The 18,153-nt window shown below is 43.1% G+C and overlaps 1 protein-coding gene across 1 annotated transcript in view; it reads left to right on the top strand.

The window, feature by feature from the left end:
- The window catches only part of NTRK2 (neurotrophic receptor tyrosine kinase 2), a 382,689-nt gene extending 367,459 nt beyond the window's left edge, over nt 1-15,230 (top strand). The window contains exons 18-19 of the mRNA XM_061163735.1: nt 14,020-14,178; nt 15,045-15,230. Of these exons, the coding sequence (XP_061019718.1) occupies nt 14,020-14,178; nt 15,045-15,230 (345 nt within the window). The remainder of the gene's footprint in view (nt 1-14,019; nt 14,179-15,044) is intronic.
- Nucleotides 15,231-18,153: the final 2,923 nt, after the last annotated feature.

Raw genomic sequence — 18,153 nt, 5'->3', positions numbered from 1 at the left:
AAAAAAAGAAAGAAAGAAAGAAAAGGAGAAAAGTGATAGAGCAGTTAGGAAGCTGACACAGTGACTGAGGGAGGGAAAGGACCAGGAGATCAACATAGGGGTGGAAAGAAATGAAGAGTTGAGATGTTTTTTGAAGGATATCCTCAGAAGGACTTCTTAGAGTTCACCAACCCTTGACTGCATGCTTCAGGACTTCTAGGAAGGGATAAGTAAGGCCTCCCCATCCTCATTCTGTGACTAAGCCACTGATCCCATTCCATCACGTGCTGCTGATGGTGATTCCTGACTTATGTGTCCTCGGCATCCCTGCATTGGCTCAGTTTGTGGTTCAGGGCAGCTCAGTGAGATCATATGTGTAAAGTGTTTGGTTGAGCCTGTAGTACATGCTATCTGGATGTTGACCATTAGCCAGGAAGCTTAACACACCCTTGCCATCACAGCCTCTGTGGGGCAGTGTGACCAACTCCTTCTCAGGAAACTTCAACAGAGAATCAGGACCTTGATCTTCTTTGACAACTTTCTTTCTTGCTCTTTCCCAATACTCTCCCTTTCCTGTGACCCTCTGGACACAGTGGCAAATGTTCAGGCATCCTAATATCAACTTCTAAATGGAAGGGGGCTGGAAGCAAGAGTAGATTAAGGAGTGGACCAAAAGTCACCAGTGTACAAGCCCTAGCCGCTGGTCACATTTCCACCATAGCATCAATTCCCCAGCTTGTGTTATGATTATAGAGCGAGCTCCCGAGGGCAAGGACCTAATCTCATCCAACGTTGTTTCCCCACAGTGCATGTGGTACTTAAATGCAAGTGAGTCGATATGTACTAAAATAAAGCCATGTGGATCAAGTATTACCATGTAAGACATTTTATCTCAGCTGCCTCACTGGAGCCTCACAGATAACGACAGGGTCTCTCTTCTATATGTGAAAAACCTAGGACTTAGAGGGAGGTGATGCCTTGGCCAAAGTCACATGGAGAGTCTTGTCAGCACCAGAGAAGACCCCCAAGCTGTGATGCAGGACACCATGCTGGGCACCCCCAGGAGGGAGGGTCTACATGGACCACAGTGGGAAAGGGGCCCCTCAGGACTGTGTAGGATCCTGGTGCAGGCTTATCATTGTCACCCCAAAGTGACTGCTAGAATATTTCTTTTTGCCTGTTTCTGGCCACTGGGCTGTTTACCAGCTTTTCTAGAACTTAGCCTGTTGGGAAAGGGTATAGGCTTGATTCAGGCTTATAAGATTTTATTCCTATGTATATATGATGAAAGATACTATGATAGGAAGTAATTTATTTACACTCACTTAGTAACTAGCTGAGCTAGAGTAAGAAACCAGATCTGTTGACTCGAAAAGCCTTTGCTTTCTGCCACCAATGCCTCTCATACAGGTATCTGCCTAGACTCTGGACACAAGTTGGCATGTCCAGAACAGGAACTCATGAAGGTACAAAATCAGCATGACCTAGGTTTCTGAAGTATCAATTTTAATACATGATTTAGGGAGAAATCATCACTTTTCTTAATGTGCTGTGGAATCGAATGCAACAGTTATATAAGGTGTTAAAGATGAAATAAACTCTTTATTTATCTTTAAATTTCTTTAAAGAAATTCCACAGTGGCCATAAGCAGCTTGTGCTAGGCCTGTAGACACATGGTCCCAGGTCCTCCCCAACCGCTGGTCTTTTACTTCTTTCTGAAGTTGTAGGTGGTTCGGTGGGATGGCTTAAGAGGCATCCAGAGACACTGATTTTCCATGACACTCAGCAGCCACTGTTATTAATTGTTTGCTGTCCACTCTGAAAAGAAAAGCTGCTGGTCAGAAACTGCATTTCAGTTTCACAATTACAAAACAGCTGCTTCTTATAATATGTGCATTTTCTATGGGTATATTTTATCTGTAGGTATGTTGGAAGAGGTATGAAAAAATGAAATTTAAGTGTGAGTATTGTCTTTAGCACAGAACATCATGCACAGCATGGGGACTCTGTAATTGAGAGTTACTTGTGTTACATGACTTCTTAGCTTTCACAATCATCCTAGGAAATCACCGTGTCTTTTATAACCAAGGTCACAATCGCTGCACATTTCATATATCACAGACATAGCAGAAAAGGACCATAATGATGCCAGGCAGGCATTCAGAGCTCCCTGGAGAAAGCAACTTTCCCACTAATGTTACATTCACGTGGACACAGACATCAGTTTCTGTATCAGAATGAACTGGGAAGAAAGATAACTTACTTATTTTTAACGGGCTCTGGTGTATTAAGTCCTCATCTCTGGTTAATGGTGGAATGTGCATTCTGACAGGGTCCTCAGTGTTAACTAACAAGCTGGGGTTAATGGTGGGACAGATGTGTGGTGTCCAACCAGAAACCTTATCTGCCCGTGTACTAAACAGAATGCCTTGAGAAGAGCAAGAATCACAGTAGCTACCACTGATATTGAGAATGCTGTTTGTAGTACAGAGAAGCTTTCCCCTCCCCACCTACACTGTTGGAAAATCACTGATTTCCTCCTTTACTTAAAGTTAGCCGGAATCCATCCTTTCTGAGTTATTTCCATAGAGCAATTTCACATTGGAATTTTGGAACTAAACTGACATAATGTGATCACCTAGACAGTGACACGAATCTATATAGTTTCTGCTTTCCTGGTTGCTTTTGCTTGTGACTGGTCGGTCCCTGTTGGCTTTTCACTATGAAAGGATGCAGTGCTTTGGTCTCAAGTACTAAAGAGTCAGATGATCTCTTGGGCTAAAACCCATAATGCTTAAGAGGCTGTAAGCTCAGTTATATTGAACACTAAAATAATGGCAGGTGGATGAGGCGTGTATCGTTAGAATGTACAAGTTCCCATTGCTGAGTGATGTAGGGGTACAGGGACCACACGTCAGGCTGCCTGCTGTCTTCATTATTTCCAAAGGCTTCATCCTCCCATTGGTCCACTTGGGAAACTCCCCATCAAAATGGATAAGAGTTAGTGGGATAAGGCGTGGTGAGGCAGTCAGAGAAAGGGGGATGTTATCACTGTTTAATTTCATTTTCTTTGTTGTTGTTGTTGTTTTTCATTTATTTTTATTAGTTGGAGGCTAATTATTTTACAATATTGTAGTGGTTTCTGCCATACATTGACATGTATCAGCCATGGATTTACATGTGTTCCCCATCCTGATCCCCCCTCCCACCTCCCTCCCTTGCCTTCTCCCACAGAGTCCAAAAGTCTGTTCTATACATCTGTGTCTCTTTTTCTGTCCTGCATATAGGGTTATCATTACCATCTTTTTAAATTCCATATATATGTGTTAGTATACTGTATTGGTGTTTATCTTTCTGGCTTACTTCACTCTGTATAATGGGCTCCAGTTTCATCCATCTCATTAGAACTGATTGAAATGTATTCTCTTTAATGGCTGAGTAATATTCCATTGTGTATATGTACCATAACTTTCTTATCCATTCGTCTGCTGATGGGCATCTAGGTTGCTTCCATGTCCTGGCTATTATAAACAGTGGAAACATGTATATTATCAAGTGTGAAACAGATCGCCAGGTTGGATGCATGAGACAAGTGCTCAGGACTGGTGTACTGTTTAATTTCATTTTCTTGATAAAATGAGGAATCCTCGTTTCTGGATCCCAATGTGATTCTTAAACATCGGTTAAGCTTAAAAATTGCAGTTTTAAGCTTTACTGAGAGAAGACTTCTTTGCTCCTGATTGGAGCAAATGTAAAATCAAGTGAAAACTACACTCACTTCTAAGGCTGGGGTGGTTGGCTCTTGAAATGGTACAGAGAGCACAAGCAGGAGCAGCAGGACCCATGAGGGATGTCACTTGAGGTGACATGGAGTCTGGGAAGTCCTTCTCTTTATCTACAAATGGTGGGGAAGTCCCAGGGTCTGCTTACTCTCTCTTAGCTACCCCCAGAGGAGCTGGGGTGGAGGTGGTGGACAAGATGAGGACTGAGATTGCCCTGAGGTTTGCAGGGAAACAAGCTGAATCTGGGGTTGCTATGGAAAAACAGCATCTGTTAAGCTCTGGAATCAGCAGATAACAGGGAAACTGTCGAGAACTACCCAGGAAGGGAAGAGAGCAGTGGCTTGGGCCTTCACTTGCAGGCATGAAAAAACTGATGTGTGTGTGAAGTTGCTTCTGTTGTGTCCAACTCTTTGTGACCCTATGGAATGCAGCCTGCCAGGCTCCTCTGTCCATGGGATTCTTCAGGCAAGAATACTGGAGTGGGTTGCCATGCCCTCCTCCAGGGGGTCTTCCTGACCCAGGGATTGAACTCGCATCTCTTGTCTACCTGCACGGGGAGGTGAGTCCTTTACGGCTAGCACCACTTGGGAAGCCCTGAAAATGCTGACCGAGGACTACAGATCTGCCTTCTGGATCAGAATTGTGCATCTTCTCCTTTTTGGAGCTGTTCTTGCTCCTCGTGGGAGTGTGCTGGAATCAGAAGGGGGAGCAGTGGCAAGCAGAGTGCTGTGGACTGAGTGTGTCTCTCCCCACCAAATTTAGGTTTGAAGCCCTAACCCCTATGTGGCTGCATTTAAACACAGTCTCTGAGGAAGTAACTGAAGTCAAATGAGGTCACAGAGTGGGGCCCCATCAGCAGGATTAGTGTCCTTATAAGAAGAGACATCAAAAGCTCACACTCTGCCCGCACTCACACAAGCTACACAAAGTTGCTGGTAAACCAGAGCTCTCACCGGAGACTGAACTGGCTGGAAACTTGATGCTGGGTTCTAGTACTGTAAGAAAATAAATGTCTTGTTTTAGCTCCCCAGTCTGTGGCATTTTGTTATGGCAGCCTCAGCAAATAAATGCAGAGAGCCTTTCCTAGACCTGAGTCTGACTCCATGTCAGACTGGAGGCAGAATGCTTCTGGAGAGATGGGTCCTGGTGTAGACTCTGCCTTCTGACCTGTATGGTCTCTGGTAGGTCACTTTGCCTCTGGGACCAGAGATTCCTCATCTCTTAAACTGAGATGAAAGGACATGCTTGGCTTACCCCAAAAGATTATCAGCGAATCAAATTCTTAGCGTAACAATAGCTTATATGGTTTGTACTTTTGTTATTAATGTGTACCAGGTCTTATTCTAAGAGCTTTATGGCATATAGTTAAATTGACCTTTTTAGTGTACAGTTTTGAGTTTTGGCAAACACAGTCCTTTAACTGCCGCCACAATCAGAGTTCAGAACATGGTCATCACCACCCCCACTTCCCTCATACATCTGTAAGACAAGCTCCCATCCAAATTCCCAGGCCCTGACAACCATAGTTTTTCTAGGCCTATAGTTCTATCTTCTCAAGAATGTCATACAAATTATCACACTGTGGCACCACAAAGCTTTTCTAATATCAACTCATCTAATCTTCATAACCATATTCTGAGGTATGTACCATTATTATACAACTAATAGATATGGAAGTGCTATGAAAAAGCAGAAAATGTATACAAACAGAAGGTATTTTCCCACTATTTATATTATTATTTCATGGTGGAATAAAGACAAAATGAATTCTCAATGGGAAAAAATATTCAGAAAATATTTTGACTAATCCAGAAACCACTTGGCTTGAAATTAATGTCACACCCTCTATGACCAGACTGATAAAAGATAATGAAAGATTTTCTAGGCTGCAAGTGACAGCAGTCTCAGGTAAGGCAATAATCATTTCCCGCTGGAAGAGAGAGGGTGACCAAGCTATCCCTGGCACTCCTCCTGACCCCATTCATTCATGGCTGTGTTCACGGAGCTCTATTCATTCACAACATCTAGGAAGAGCTAAATCACTTCCCATGAAGTATCTTCTGGTTTGGTAGCCACAAGCCACAGAAGCACCCATCACTCTTTGTAATAGGAGATGTGATCTTGGATATGGTCATAAAGTGTTTGCAGTCTGACCACAGTGGTCCAGGTTCTCCAAGGAGAAGATTTTGCACAAATTGTTTCTCTCTCCCTTTTTTTTTTAACTTCCTATTACAGATGCAGTACATAATAAATAAATACATAAGATCCAACTATTTCTTAAAATTTCCAGATATCATGAATTTTTAAGGAACAGCTCAGGAGAAACTGCAGAAACAAAGCAAGTGGGTGTAGAGTGTGACCAGGAGATCCAGGAGTTTCTTCAATATTTAATGCAGCCAAAAGCCTCTGACAGCTAATCATCCCTTAATGGGGCTTGCCCTTTGGCCTGCATGTTTCTAAGGGAGTAAAATGTTTGGCTTCCAAATAAGTTATCACTCACTCACTAAAGACCACAAGTTGAACGTGGCCTCCCAGGCATCGTTGATCTTTGCTACTTGACTTTAGAAGGTCCCACATTAGCTGTGTTGTTGTTGTTTAGTTGCTAAATCATGTCCAAGTCTTTGTGACCTCATGAACCATAGCCCACCAGGCTCCTCTGTCCATGGGATTTCCCAACATTGGAGTGGGTTGCCCTTTCCTTCTCCAGGGGATCTTCCTAACCAGGGTAATGAACCCACATCTCTTGTATTGGCAGGCAGATTCTTCTTCTTTACCATTGAGCCACTTTATTCACTTTTAAATCATCAGTGTTTACAAAGCCAGCTGGGCACTTGCTTTGGATCTATAGAAGAGCTCCAGCCTGCCGCCATGCCTCTGAGATTCACAGAGGGGAGAGTAAGCATCACCATGGTTGGAGAATGAGCTGTGGGGAGGACAGGAATGATGCTTTGGGAGATAAAAGAACTAGGCAAAACAAAGGGCAGTGTTGGCATTTGAAAGGGGACTGGACAAGTGAGATTTGAGAGAAGATTCAGAGAAAGGGACTCAGAGATAGAGTGGGAGGATCCACACTGAAAGGGATAGATGCTGTCAGAGAAGAGAGACAGTGAGGGAGCAAGGAAGATGGTAGATGTGTTTTACCTGAAGCTCAACAGGAGAACAAGAGCTAAGCTTGTTATCGCCTCTCATCAACACAGGGTACCTGGAAAACAGATTGCGTGTTCCTCTTCAGCTTATACCAAGGATAGAGATGCTTTGTGTATTTGTTAAAAAGAAAATAATAAGAAAGAACCTAAGCTCCAAATAATAGTGGATTAGAAAGCTGGCTTCAATACTGCTGGTCACCAATTCATGTCTCCACTTGCTCAGCAAGTTCCTTGACCTTCCTACATCCTAGTTTCTCAATGTAGAAAAATAAATCCATTGCACGTTAAGCAATGGGGAAATTTCCACAATCTACAACCTAATGACCAAAGAGTTTGTACCCAAAGAGTATTTCTTGGGTAAGAAATAAATATTGTGACACAAAATTTCTGACACAAGACAGTTTTACGAAGGCCCTTTTAGTATTTTGTCCAGGATTTATTGTTTTAACACCTTTCAAATACATAGATTTAAAGGATTCTTAGGTCTAGGTATTTTTCCAAGAACAGTTTACTTTTTTAACCAGATCATCCTATACATGTCACCATCAAAATTATGAGGTGTCATAGAAATAAATATTTAGAACCAAACAAACAGTTCTTTTCATAGATGTTTTAATGACAGAATCCATTATTTTCTATAAGTTAATTTACTTTAGGCAGTATGGAATTTTTTTTCTTTATGGTCACTGGCTCCAGACATTGTTCTGATTAGCTTCACTGATTTAAGCAAGTCACAATGATTAGCAGCCTTGATGGCCAGCCAGTCTTTCCTTTTCCATCATTTAACTTTCCAAGTCTAAGTTTCTGTCCTTTGCCTCCAACTTCAGAGGATATGACATGTCAGTGACCGTCTTACAGAGCAATATTCCCTCATGTTACTCATTATGACATCTCCCTAAACTTCATTCCCAGATCAACTAGCATGAAGTCTGCACCACAGACTGCCCCGTCTACTGTACAGATGGTAATGTACAGAATTGTACATTAATGTCTAGGTTGTACTGAGGAATGAATGGGATTTCATATACAACTTAGAGAGTTTTTATACTCCCTGTGAACACCAGTATTCTGGATTACATTTTATTAAGAAGATTTGAATTTCACTGAATGGTTCTTATTTGGGGCATCTATTAGGTAAGGCAGTTTCCAACCATTTAATCTCAGGGCAGTTCAATGAAGAGTTTAGAGATATTGGCAAATGGATGGGAAAGTACTACGCTGATCTTTTCAAAGGAACACATTGAAAATTCTTCCCCAAATATCAACACTCGGAAGAAACTCAAAGATATGGTCTGCTTACCAACCAATGCCCCCCATGCCTTGCCAGCCGTTAAGTGATCGATCGGCACCCTTCCCTCTTGGGCATGTGATCCATTAGCAAGAATAGGGAGTGCCCTCAGTGTTACCAGAGCTGTGCTAAGGCATGCTGGGTACTGTGGCACTTATGAATATCGCTGAGCTATAGCAGGGAGGATAAGTTCCTTGAAGTGATGGAACTTGAACTTGCCTTTAAGAGACATTCCAGAGCAGGTAGAAAAAAATGTATGGCAAAACCAATACAATATTGTAAAGTAAAATAAATAAATTAATTAATTAAAAAAAAAAGAAAAATAGATCAAACTTTCCAAAAGGCACGAGTAGGTTTGGCCTGGGTGAGGAGCCACAGCTGTTTGCTGGCTGAATTCAGGGCACGGATTGGAGACTGCAGAAGCCGGAAACACAAAGTCAGCCATCAGAATGAACCACAAGGTGTCCTGGGGGAGGAGTTACAGGTACGGCTCTAGATAAGCCACTTCAGCTCTCTGAATTTGGGGGCATTATTTACAATATGAAGGCAAGCCGATGTCTACTCAAGAGGGTAATTAGTGGGTTCAAGTGAAATCACTGAGCAGAAATTCTTTGTAAAGGTAAGCTGCTGTGTGTTGACAGATGATTATGGTGGGAAAGTAGTGGCAAGTGGTTAATTACAGAGCTAAAATTCCAGTCTCTTGGGTTGAGGAAAATAAAAACTGTAAGCCAAGTCAGCTCCCTAGCTAAGTGGACTTCCCATGTTGTATCAGCTCCTTCTGGTACCTTTAGTGACGAGCACATTCCTGACCAAGGTTGATCACTGGAAGGTCTCTCCTGGCACCAGAGCAGCAGTTTTGACTCCCCATGTCATACTTGGGATCACTTTCCATCTCACAAATATTTAAGCAAGAGTGTGAGGGCCGACTGCCAAGTTGCACAACGCAGGACAAATATCTCATTGTGTTTGTCGCTGCACAGTATGTGGTGGTGTGAGATCCAAAAACCACCCAGTGACTGTGGCTGGAATGTGACAGTATTTTGTAACCAGGGTGGCTCTTTCTTTTTATTTTTTTGGGGGCCACTTTTGTGACATGATCCAAAATCCTGAGAAAAGGTGGCAAAAGAAATACTCAGAAAGGTTCTAAATGGGTTTAGGAAACTCGTGAACCCTGTCTGAATTTTTATTAGATGCTCCCACCACTGGCCCATTTGACATTAGAACAAGGAGAGCATTATTTATAATGGCATGTGTGAAATCTCAGAGGGGGTTCTTGGAAACATTAGAGTGAAAAATCTGTCCCAAAGAGACTGCAAGTGTAAAATAAATGATCAGATGGGAAAACATGTAAATCAAAGTTTCCATCTTTTTTTTTTCTCCTTTAAAGGACACAGGAGCCTTTTCCTTGGCCATGAGCAACACAGGGCAGAGAAGCCTTAAGAGTAGGTGTTGTAATGAGAGGTGCCCCACAGCACTGGTCATTGCCAAGGGAGGAACATGGGAAACCATTAATGTTGACTCTTCTTAATGTGTCTAGAATGGCTGCTTCCCTTTGGGAGAATTAGATAATAAAGCCTCCAGCGAAAGAAGCAACACCTAGAAATCATTTAGTGCATTAAAACTCATAAAAAGCCCTCACAAATATTGTCTGCTTGAGTATTTAGCTTGTGATAACCCTAGGAGGTATATATTGTTTATTACCCACATTTTATAGTTGGAAAAACTAGGACACAGAGAGGTTTGGCAACTGGTTAAGTTTATCCAGCTAGGAAATAGTACATGGAGTAGTATGTATTGGAGCCCAGAGTTTCATTTGTGGCATGTGAGTTAGTTCCCAGACCAGGGATCAAACCTGTGCCCCTGCAGTGAAAATTCAGGGTCTTAACCACTAGACCACCAGGGAATTTCCTATTTTGCTTTTTAAATTGAAGTATACTTGACATATATCATTCTATTTGTCTGGTGGTTTAGTTGCTAAGTTATGCCTGACTCTTGCAACCCCATGGACTGTAGCCCACCAGGGTCCTCTGTCCATGGGATTTCCCAGGTAAGAATACTAGAGTGGATTGCCATTTCCTTCTCCAGGGGATCTTCCTGACCCAGGAACTGAACCCTGGTCTCTTGCATTGCAGGCAGCCTCCTGCATTGCAGCAGGTTCTTTACTGACTGAGCCACCAGGGAAGCCCTTCTATTTGTAGACAATATAACTAATTGATATTTGTATGTACTGCAAAATGACTACCACAGAATAAATCTAGTTAATAATATCTGTCTACTTAACATAGGTAAATTTTTTGTTGTTGTTGTGATGAAAACTTTCAGGATCTACTTTCAAATATGCAATATAGTGTTATTTACTATAGTCACCATGCTGTACATTGTAACCCCAGGACTTATTTATTTTACAACTGGAAATCTGTACCTTTTTGGCCCCCATCTAAATTCATGAGTTGAGTATTGTCCACTGCACCACAGCTGGGAACACACAAAGAAAACAAAAGCCTGACATCTTCATAGTTTAATGTGTCCCAAAGTGGGATTTGTACTGTCTAGTTCTAGGAATGTATGTAAGTGGCTCTTTCTCTCTCTTTCTCCCCTACAAAAACACATTTATATTAATTCAGTTCCCTAAGTTAAACAAAGTTAAATCTATTCTTTCTGCCAAACTCCTGGTACACTTCAAGGGAATTCTGTTCATTATGGATCTTCAAGAAATGAGGAAGGTTACAGATTATGGTATATTTGACACTTCTGACCTAGGAACACATGTGGAGTGTGTGTGTGTGTGTGTGTGTGTGTGTGTGTGTGGTCAATTGTGTCCAGCTCTTTGCAACTCCATGGACTCTAGCCCTCCAGGCTCTGCTGTCCATGGAATTTTCCAGGCAAGAATACTGGCCATTTCCTCCTCCAGGGGATCTTCTCCACCCAGGGATTGAACCCATGTCTCCTGCACTGGCAGGCGGATTGTTTACCACTGTGCCACCTGGGAAGAGTCTGACCTAAGAGCAAGTGTGGAGAGCTAGCTCTTAATACTTTGGGGGTCAGGTATCCAAAAGAACACCACACTGGCCCATAATATCCCTGTCTTCTCTTTACTACCACAGACCAACTATTCATTGGATGTATTCTTGCCTGGAGAATCCCATGGACAGAGGAATCTGATGGGCTATAATCCATGGGATCACAAAGAGTCAGACACTACTGAAGCAACTGAGCATGCATTATCTGATTTCAACATTTTTCTAATTCTAATTTCAATATTTCAACTTCAATAATTTCACTATTCCCATAAAAGATAGAATTATATCTTTTCACTATAAAGCTAGGCAGAGACCTCTCACTCCATGTCACTCTGCACTACATAGCTCCCCACCCTGCCACCCACATTGGTGCTGGGTGTGGGCTGCCAGCAGCCCATACCAGCTTGGTGTCCCCAGTGTTTGTAAGTATCTGAAAATGTTGGTAGATTTCCTTTCCCTAAGTCCTGGGTACATGGGATTTCAGGGTTGCAGAGCCGGGCGGATATCCATCAGTACCACCAGCATCCTTTCTGCTCAACCTGGGTTGTAGAGGTTGTGTTTTAGACACCAACCCTGGCAGTGAGTACCGTCATCACTTACAGGCATGTCCAGGCAGCTCCAGTGGTCATTTAACAGTGACTGCCTGTTCCTGCAGAATGAGGAAAGAGTGATGAAATTGGAATCTGATGGAAGGCAACAAGCCCACACTTAGCACCTGAACTTTTGATGCCTTAAAATCCTGAAATGTAAAACTACAGGGGCACCTTAACCCTGTGCCAGCAAGTTATGTCTCCACTTGTCAGACTCGTATTCTTTGTACAGAGAAAGGTGGGTACCCTTTCACATGTGTGCTTTCTTGGCTAATAAGAGCATCATTTGAAATTACCAAACAAATTAGACATCTCTGACACTCTCTACTCCTTGGACTTCAGAGTGGAGCAGCATTTTTTAGGCACTGTTAGTCCATTTCCTTCCCTTAATGAGTCAGAAATGAGAATTATTGTTGTTGTTGCTTGGTCATGTCAGACTCTTTTTGACCCCATGGACTGCAGCACTTCAGGCCTCCCTGTCCTTTACTATTTCCTGGAGTTTGCTCAAAGTCATGTCCATTGAGTCAGTGATGCCACCCAACCATCTCATCCTCTGTTGTCCCCTTCTCCTTCTACCTTCAGTCTTTCCCAGCATCAGGGTCTTTTCAAATGAGTCGACTCTTCACATCAGGTGGCCAAAGTATTGGAGCTTCAGCTTCAGCATCAGTCCTTCCAATGAATATTCAGGGTTGATTTCCTTTAGGATGGACTAGTTTGATCTCCTTGCTGTCCAAGGGACACTGAGAATTGTAATTAGGCAGAAACTGGTGGCATTGGTCTCAGAACTCAGGGTCTGGCAGTTGTCAGGGAAGTCTAATTCCTGAAGTCCTATGAACTCACCCACTGCCCCAATGTCAGCTTGGCATCTGGGCAGGTAGTGCCGGGGTTCACCAGCATGAAAAGTGGGACCTGCCACCCACAGGCCTATGGTGCATAAATCTGATCTCGGTTCAAAAATCAGATAGCCTTGATGGGCTACAAACCTGTACATGGAATTCTTACTTTTTCTCCAGGAAGTAGGAAATAATAAATCTCTTTGGTCAAAGTTTTTTTCGCCTGTTCTAACGCTGTTGCCATGTAATGCCTCAGCCTTAGCGTTTTTTTATTAAAATGGGCTTTTCAAAACCCATACTTGTCTTTGAGTCTAAGCTTGCACTCCTCGCTGCACTGCAGGCCAATAATCGAGATATGAGTCGTTGGAGCAAGGAATAATCACTTTATTCAGAAGGCCAGCAGACCAAGAAGATGGTAGGCTCATGCCCCAAAGAACCATCTTGCCTGTGTCAGAATTCAGACTTTTTTATACTAGAGGGGAGGGGATAAAGTCAAGCATTTCCTGGTTCCCATCTGCCTCTGGAGGGGTGCGTTAATTTCTTCCTCCCAGCAGTGGAGAAAGGGCCTGGTCAGGATGTTTCCTGTGAATTAAACAAAGGTATTTTAGCTTAATGCTCATTAGCTGGGAAGCAGGATTCCCAGAGATGGGCCATTATGTATAATTTAAGCTTATACGCAGCATCCCTTTAGTGATTAACTTTTAATGGAATACAAAATAGTCTTCCCTATTACACTCTTACCTATTTACTTTTGTAAATCACTTCAGTTGAAGTGCCATAGTAAAGTCTTGAGCTCAAAGGCCTGATTTCTTTGTGTCTGTAGCAACCTGAACCTCAGTTGCCTCATCTGTAAAATGGGAATAGTCATTTCTGCCCTGACCATTGCTGGGTTGTGACAAGGATGTTCAAGCCAGCTCTGTGTGATCTCCTGACCGTTTAAAGCATAAGGAAGCTGTGGCTTTGCTAAGGAAACAGAGTCCCTCGGTGGGTCATTTTGGATCCTGAACCCTCGTTATCCTGGCCAAGGTTATCTTGTTAATTAGATAATCAAGTCATTCTCATACGGAAAATATGTGCGTTTGTGTTTTATACAAGATGAATATCCACCCAATCACGATCTCTGCCCCTATATAGTTTTGAGAAAGAGAATTGCAAACAGTGTGAGAAAAATTCCTTTGACCACTCTTTGCCCTCTGTCTCTCGCTTGAGAGGATAAACAAATTGTATTTCCCTTATGCCTGATAAACAGTTAAAATTAATAAATACAAATAAAGGAAAGGGGGGAAATGCACCCCATCTCCCTTCCACACTTTTCCCCCTGATGATGGGAACTGAGTCTCCAGGTGACTGATGCCATCCTGCTTACCCCTTTTCTGCCAGGTCGGCGGCCACACGATGCTGCCCATCCGCTGGATGCCCCCGGAAAGCATCATGTACAGGAAGTTCACCACCGAAAGTGACGTCTGGAGCCTGGGGGTCGTGTTGTGGGAGATCTTCACGTACGGGAAACAGCCCTGGTACCAGCTGTCGAACAACGAGGTGCGTGTGTGGCGAGCAGCACCGAGATGCCTAGAGGGCTGACACCGAGAGAGATCCCTGGGCTGGAAGTCGGGAAACGCTCTCCTGTGGCATCCCTGAGGCTTTGTTGGGAGCAGCACCTCCCCATGGCCTGCCATGTAGCTAAGTATCATGGTCGCTCTCCAAACGTAAGAGTTCTGGAAAGAGAAAAGCAGCATTTGCTGATGTGCCTGTGATTCTCTGGCGCGGGGATCCAGGAGTCATCTCATGCTGTTCATCTAGGAAATTGATAGCAGATGTGGCATTTTGGCACCCTGAGAGTCCGGCTAGCTTTTTGGTATTATTCCAAAAAGCTTTCAAGCTTCTCTCCTTTTTTGCACATTTTGCTGGTACATTACTTCTGGTGAAAAACTCAAGCATTTTGTTTTTCTTTTCTAATCCTTTTGCAATTATGTCTATATTTAAACATTACTTCTTGGTCAGGCACCTCACTTCTTCAGGTCCAAGTCTGTCTTTTTTCCAATTCCATTATCCAAAATGACTGCTCATTTCTGTACCCTGGGACTCCCTGGCACAAAAGTGACCCTGGTTCTATCTCAGGCCAGTACAACTGAAACCCATTGGAATTCCAGGGTGTGGTTTGGGAGGGTTCCATCTAGATAAATTATTTCTCCACCACTTTGGTGAAATCAGTGTGACTTGAAAAATGGATATGAACCCATCAAATTAACCATGACATACAAACCTAGGGCAATTGCTCTCTTCCTTCCAAAAAAAAAACACTGAGTGGGTTTCTTTAAAGCAACCCTCTTTTTGCACTGACATTTATTGCATCCACATTCTTCTTCCTCTGGTCTGACCCTGTCTCTGTGCTCCATTCCACCCAGGTGATAGAGTGCATCACTCAGGGCCGCGTCCTGCAGCGACCTCGAACGTGCCCCCAGGAAGTCTACGAGCTGATGCTGGGGTGCTGGCAGCGAGAGCCCCATATGCGGAAGAACATCAAGGGCATCCACACCCTCCTTCAGAACTTGGCCAAGGCATCTCCAGTCTACCTGGATATTCTAGGGTAGGGCCCGTTCCCCCAGACCAGCCCTTCCCAAAGCACTTCCTCAGTTGGGCCGAGAGGATGAACACCTTTTAACTGCCGCTCGATGCCATCAATCCGCTGTTCTTCGCTCTGACACTATTAACAACAAAGACACCGAGAAGCTTTCCGAGGGAAGCGACGTGTACTTCTTAGACACAGTATGGACTTCTTTTTAGCATTCTCTTTCTCTCTTTCCATCTCCCTTGGTTTATTCCCGAGTTTTTTTTTTTTCCCCCCTTTATTTTTTGTCTTCCTTGCTTCACAACCTCCACCTTTTTTTAATCAATCTGGCGTCTGCATTACTATTAACTGCATAGACAAAAGCCTTAACAAACCTAATTTGTCATATCAGCAGATACTCCAGTTTGCCCACCACAACTGATAATGCCTTGTATTCCTGCCTTTGATGTGGATGAAAAAAAGGGAAAACAAATATTTGACTTAAACTTTGTCACTTCTGCTGTACAGACACCGAGAGTTTCTATGGATTCACTTCTATTTATTTATTATTATTACTGTTCTTATTGTTTTGGGATGGCTTAAGCCTGTGTATGAAAACGGAAACCTTGTGTTCAATTTGGGAAGCCTTTATCTTGGGAGATTAAGACCAGAGAGAAAGAAGATTTATTATCAACCACAGTATGGGAAGAACAAAGACACCATTGGAATCTATTGGCGTCGGTTTCCACTTAAGAAAACCCAGCCACTGGTAGCTGGGAGGAATGTATCGGGCACCTTCCCCCAAGGACCTTTCTGAGGAGTATAAAGACTGTTGAACTCTGTGCCATGGACTATTCTTTTCCCATCACCGGAAACGCTAGAGTGTAGTACAGAGAAAATCGGCTTCTGGGAGGCAAGATGGCACACAGCACGTTCTGACAGTCTCATCCTTGTAGGCCGTGGTGGTGGCACTGGTTTGTTTTGCCAAGTGTTATCCACGGAGCCTTTGTCAAGTTCAGGTGGATTCTCGTCCAGAGATCATTTCAGGGTCAGATGGGAAAGCCACTGACTTGGAAAAGAGAGGACAAGCTCTAAACTCGGAGGCAAGTTTCTCTTACGTTGAACTTTACAGACAGCACTCCCCTCGACCCCTGCCCTCCACCCCACCCGTCCATCCAACTGTGCAAGCAAAACTGTGCATGGTCTTCGTCAATTAATACCTTGTGTGCATAAACTACCGCTCCAGACATCATGCCCCTGATAGGTAGAGCAGATCCGTAAAAGGTATAACTTAAATAATTACGGGAAGTTAATTGAATTCAGTAGCTGAGTATAAATGTTTCTGGGTCGTATGGTGGTGATGGGTTCTTAATAAATACGGACCCTGAAACTTGGATATCCTCAATGACATCGCACCCACTGTGGGGCTGGGGGAAGGGCAAAATCAGCCCCCAAGGGAGTGGAAAACTCGCCCACCCTGGGGTGGCATTGATGTTCAGTGTACACAGGCCGAGACCTTGCTCTGGGCTCTGGTTGGGAGAGTGGTTTCATTCTAAATGTCCTCCATTGTCAATAGGCCGTTTTGTTCTTTTCACTGCATTTTAAAAAAGTAAAAATAAAAAATTAGGCACAGCATACCAATGGGAGGCTATGCCCAGACTGAGCTTTGGAGGTGTGCTTCTGGGCATAGTCACGGGTTTTGCAAAAAGAGGTTGTAAATTTAAATAGAAATTTACAGTTACCTGGGTGATCAGTTATACCAAGGAAGAAAATTTTTTCTGTTCCTCAAGAAAACTTGCTACCCTCTGTGAGGGGAATTTTGCTAACTTGGCATCTTTATAATATGAGCCAGATTGAAAGGGAGTGATTTGAATTCAACTTAGGTCATTTTATTTCATGTTTGTTTCTGAAGGTGCAAGTGCTCTGTTTAGGTTTTGCTTGTGCCCTTAATTACTGGAGCACCTTATTTTCCATTATAGGCATTGAAAGCCAGTTCTCAAAAAATCAGAAGTATCCGTTAACAGAGAACGAAAGGAAACCCAGTAGTATCTGTTGTCAAATGAAGGGGGTTGGACAAGACAAACCCCATAGTCCTTTCAAGTTCTGCACTGGCCTGTGAGACATGGGAGCTGAGTTGTTCTCTTGGTTGATGACAAAAAACCCTCCGGAACACACACATAATAATACAATGAAAGCCATATCTCCATGATATATACCTGCATGTATATATCCTATTAAAGACCCATAGTACTGTTAAAACACTGTGGCACCCTGTGAAGCAGTAAGAAGAGGCAGGTGTGTATAAAACTTCTCTAGATTTCATCAGCAATGACCTGAAAACCTCCACAGGTTCGTCATTTTGTGCAACTGGCCAACTGCTCTGGGGGAAGAAGCTACAAGTTACTTGTTTGATTTTAACAGAAAGCAAAGGAGGTAATACTCGAAGGGTTCAGATTAAAGGAGGGCTGTGCAGTTTTGGAGCAAGGATTTGTTTAGAGAGGATGAGAGGAGGGAAGGATTCCCCTCCCCTTTCAGTGCTGTGTTTTCCTCTGAAGGAAAAAAGCAAAAAAAAAAAAAAAAAAAAATTCTTCTTACCTTCTGACTCCCTCAAGGTCTTGAAATGAAAGGTTCTATGCAAGTGCAAAGTTTTATAGTTATTTATATTGCTGCTTATTATTAATTTTTTTCCTCTGTTGTCTCAAGAGTATGTACTGACTGCAGAGACGTCTCACATTGAAAGGATCCCAGATTGCTTTTAAAGTCGCCGGACGAAACACAAACCATCTTCGAGTCTCCACCCTTGTTTCTCCAGAATCCTCTCTTCTCATGCTTATAATTTTAAGAAAAGGGCCAACCTAATTCAGCAGCGCAAAGGTCACAGAATAGGGCCTGCCATCAGATTCGTTAAAAACTCCAACAGGAGTGGTGACAAACCCGATTCTCTAGCCTGAACTTCGCCTGACAGT

This window comes from Dama dama, chromosome 16 (genome assembly GCF_033118175.1).
Source record: "Dama dama isolate Ldn47 chromosome 16, ASM3311817v1, whole genome shotgun sequence".
NCBI classification, from domain to species: Eukaryota; Metazoa; Chordata; class Mammalia; order Artiodactyla; family Cervidae; genus Dama; species Dama dama.
This window is presented reverse-complemented; position numbering and strand designations above follow the sequence as displayed.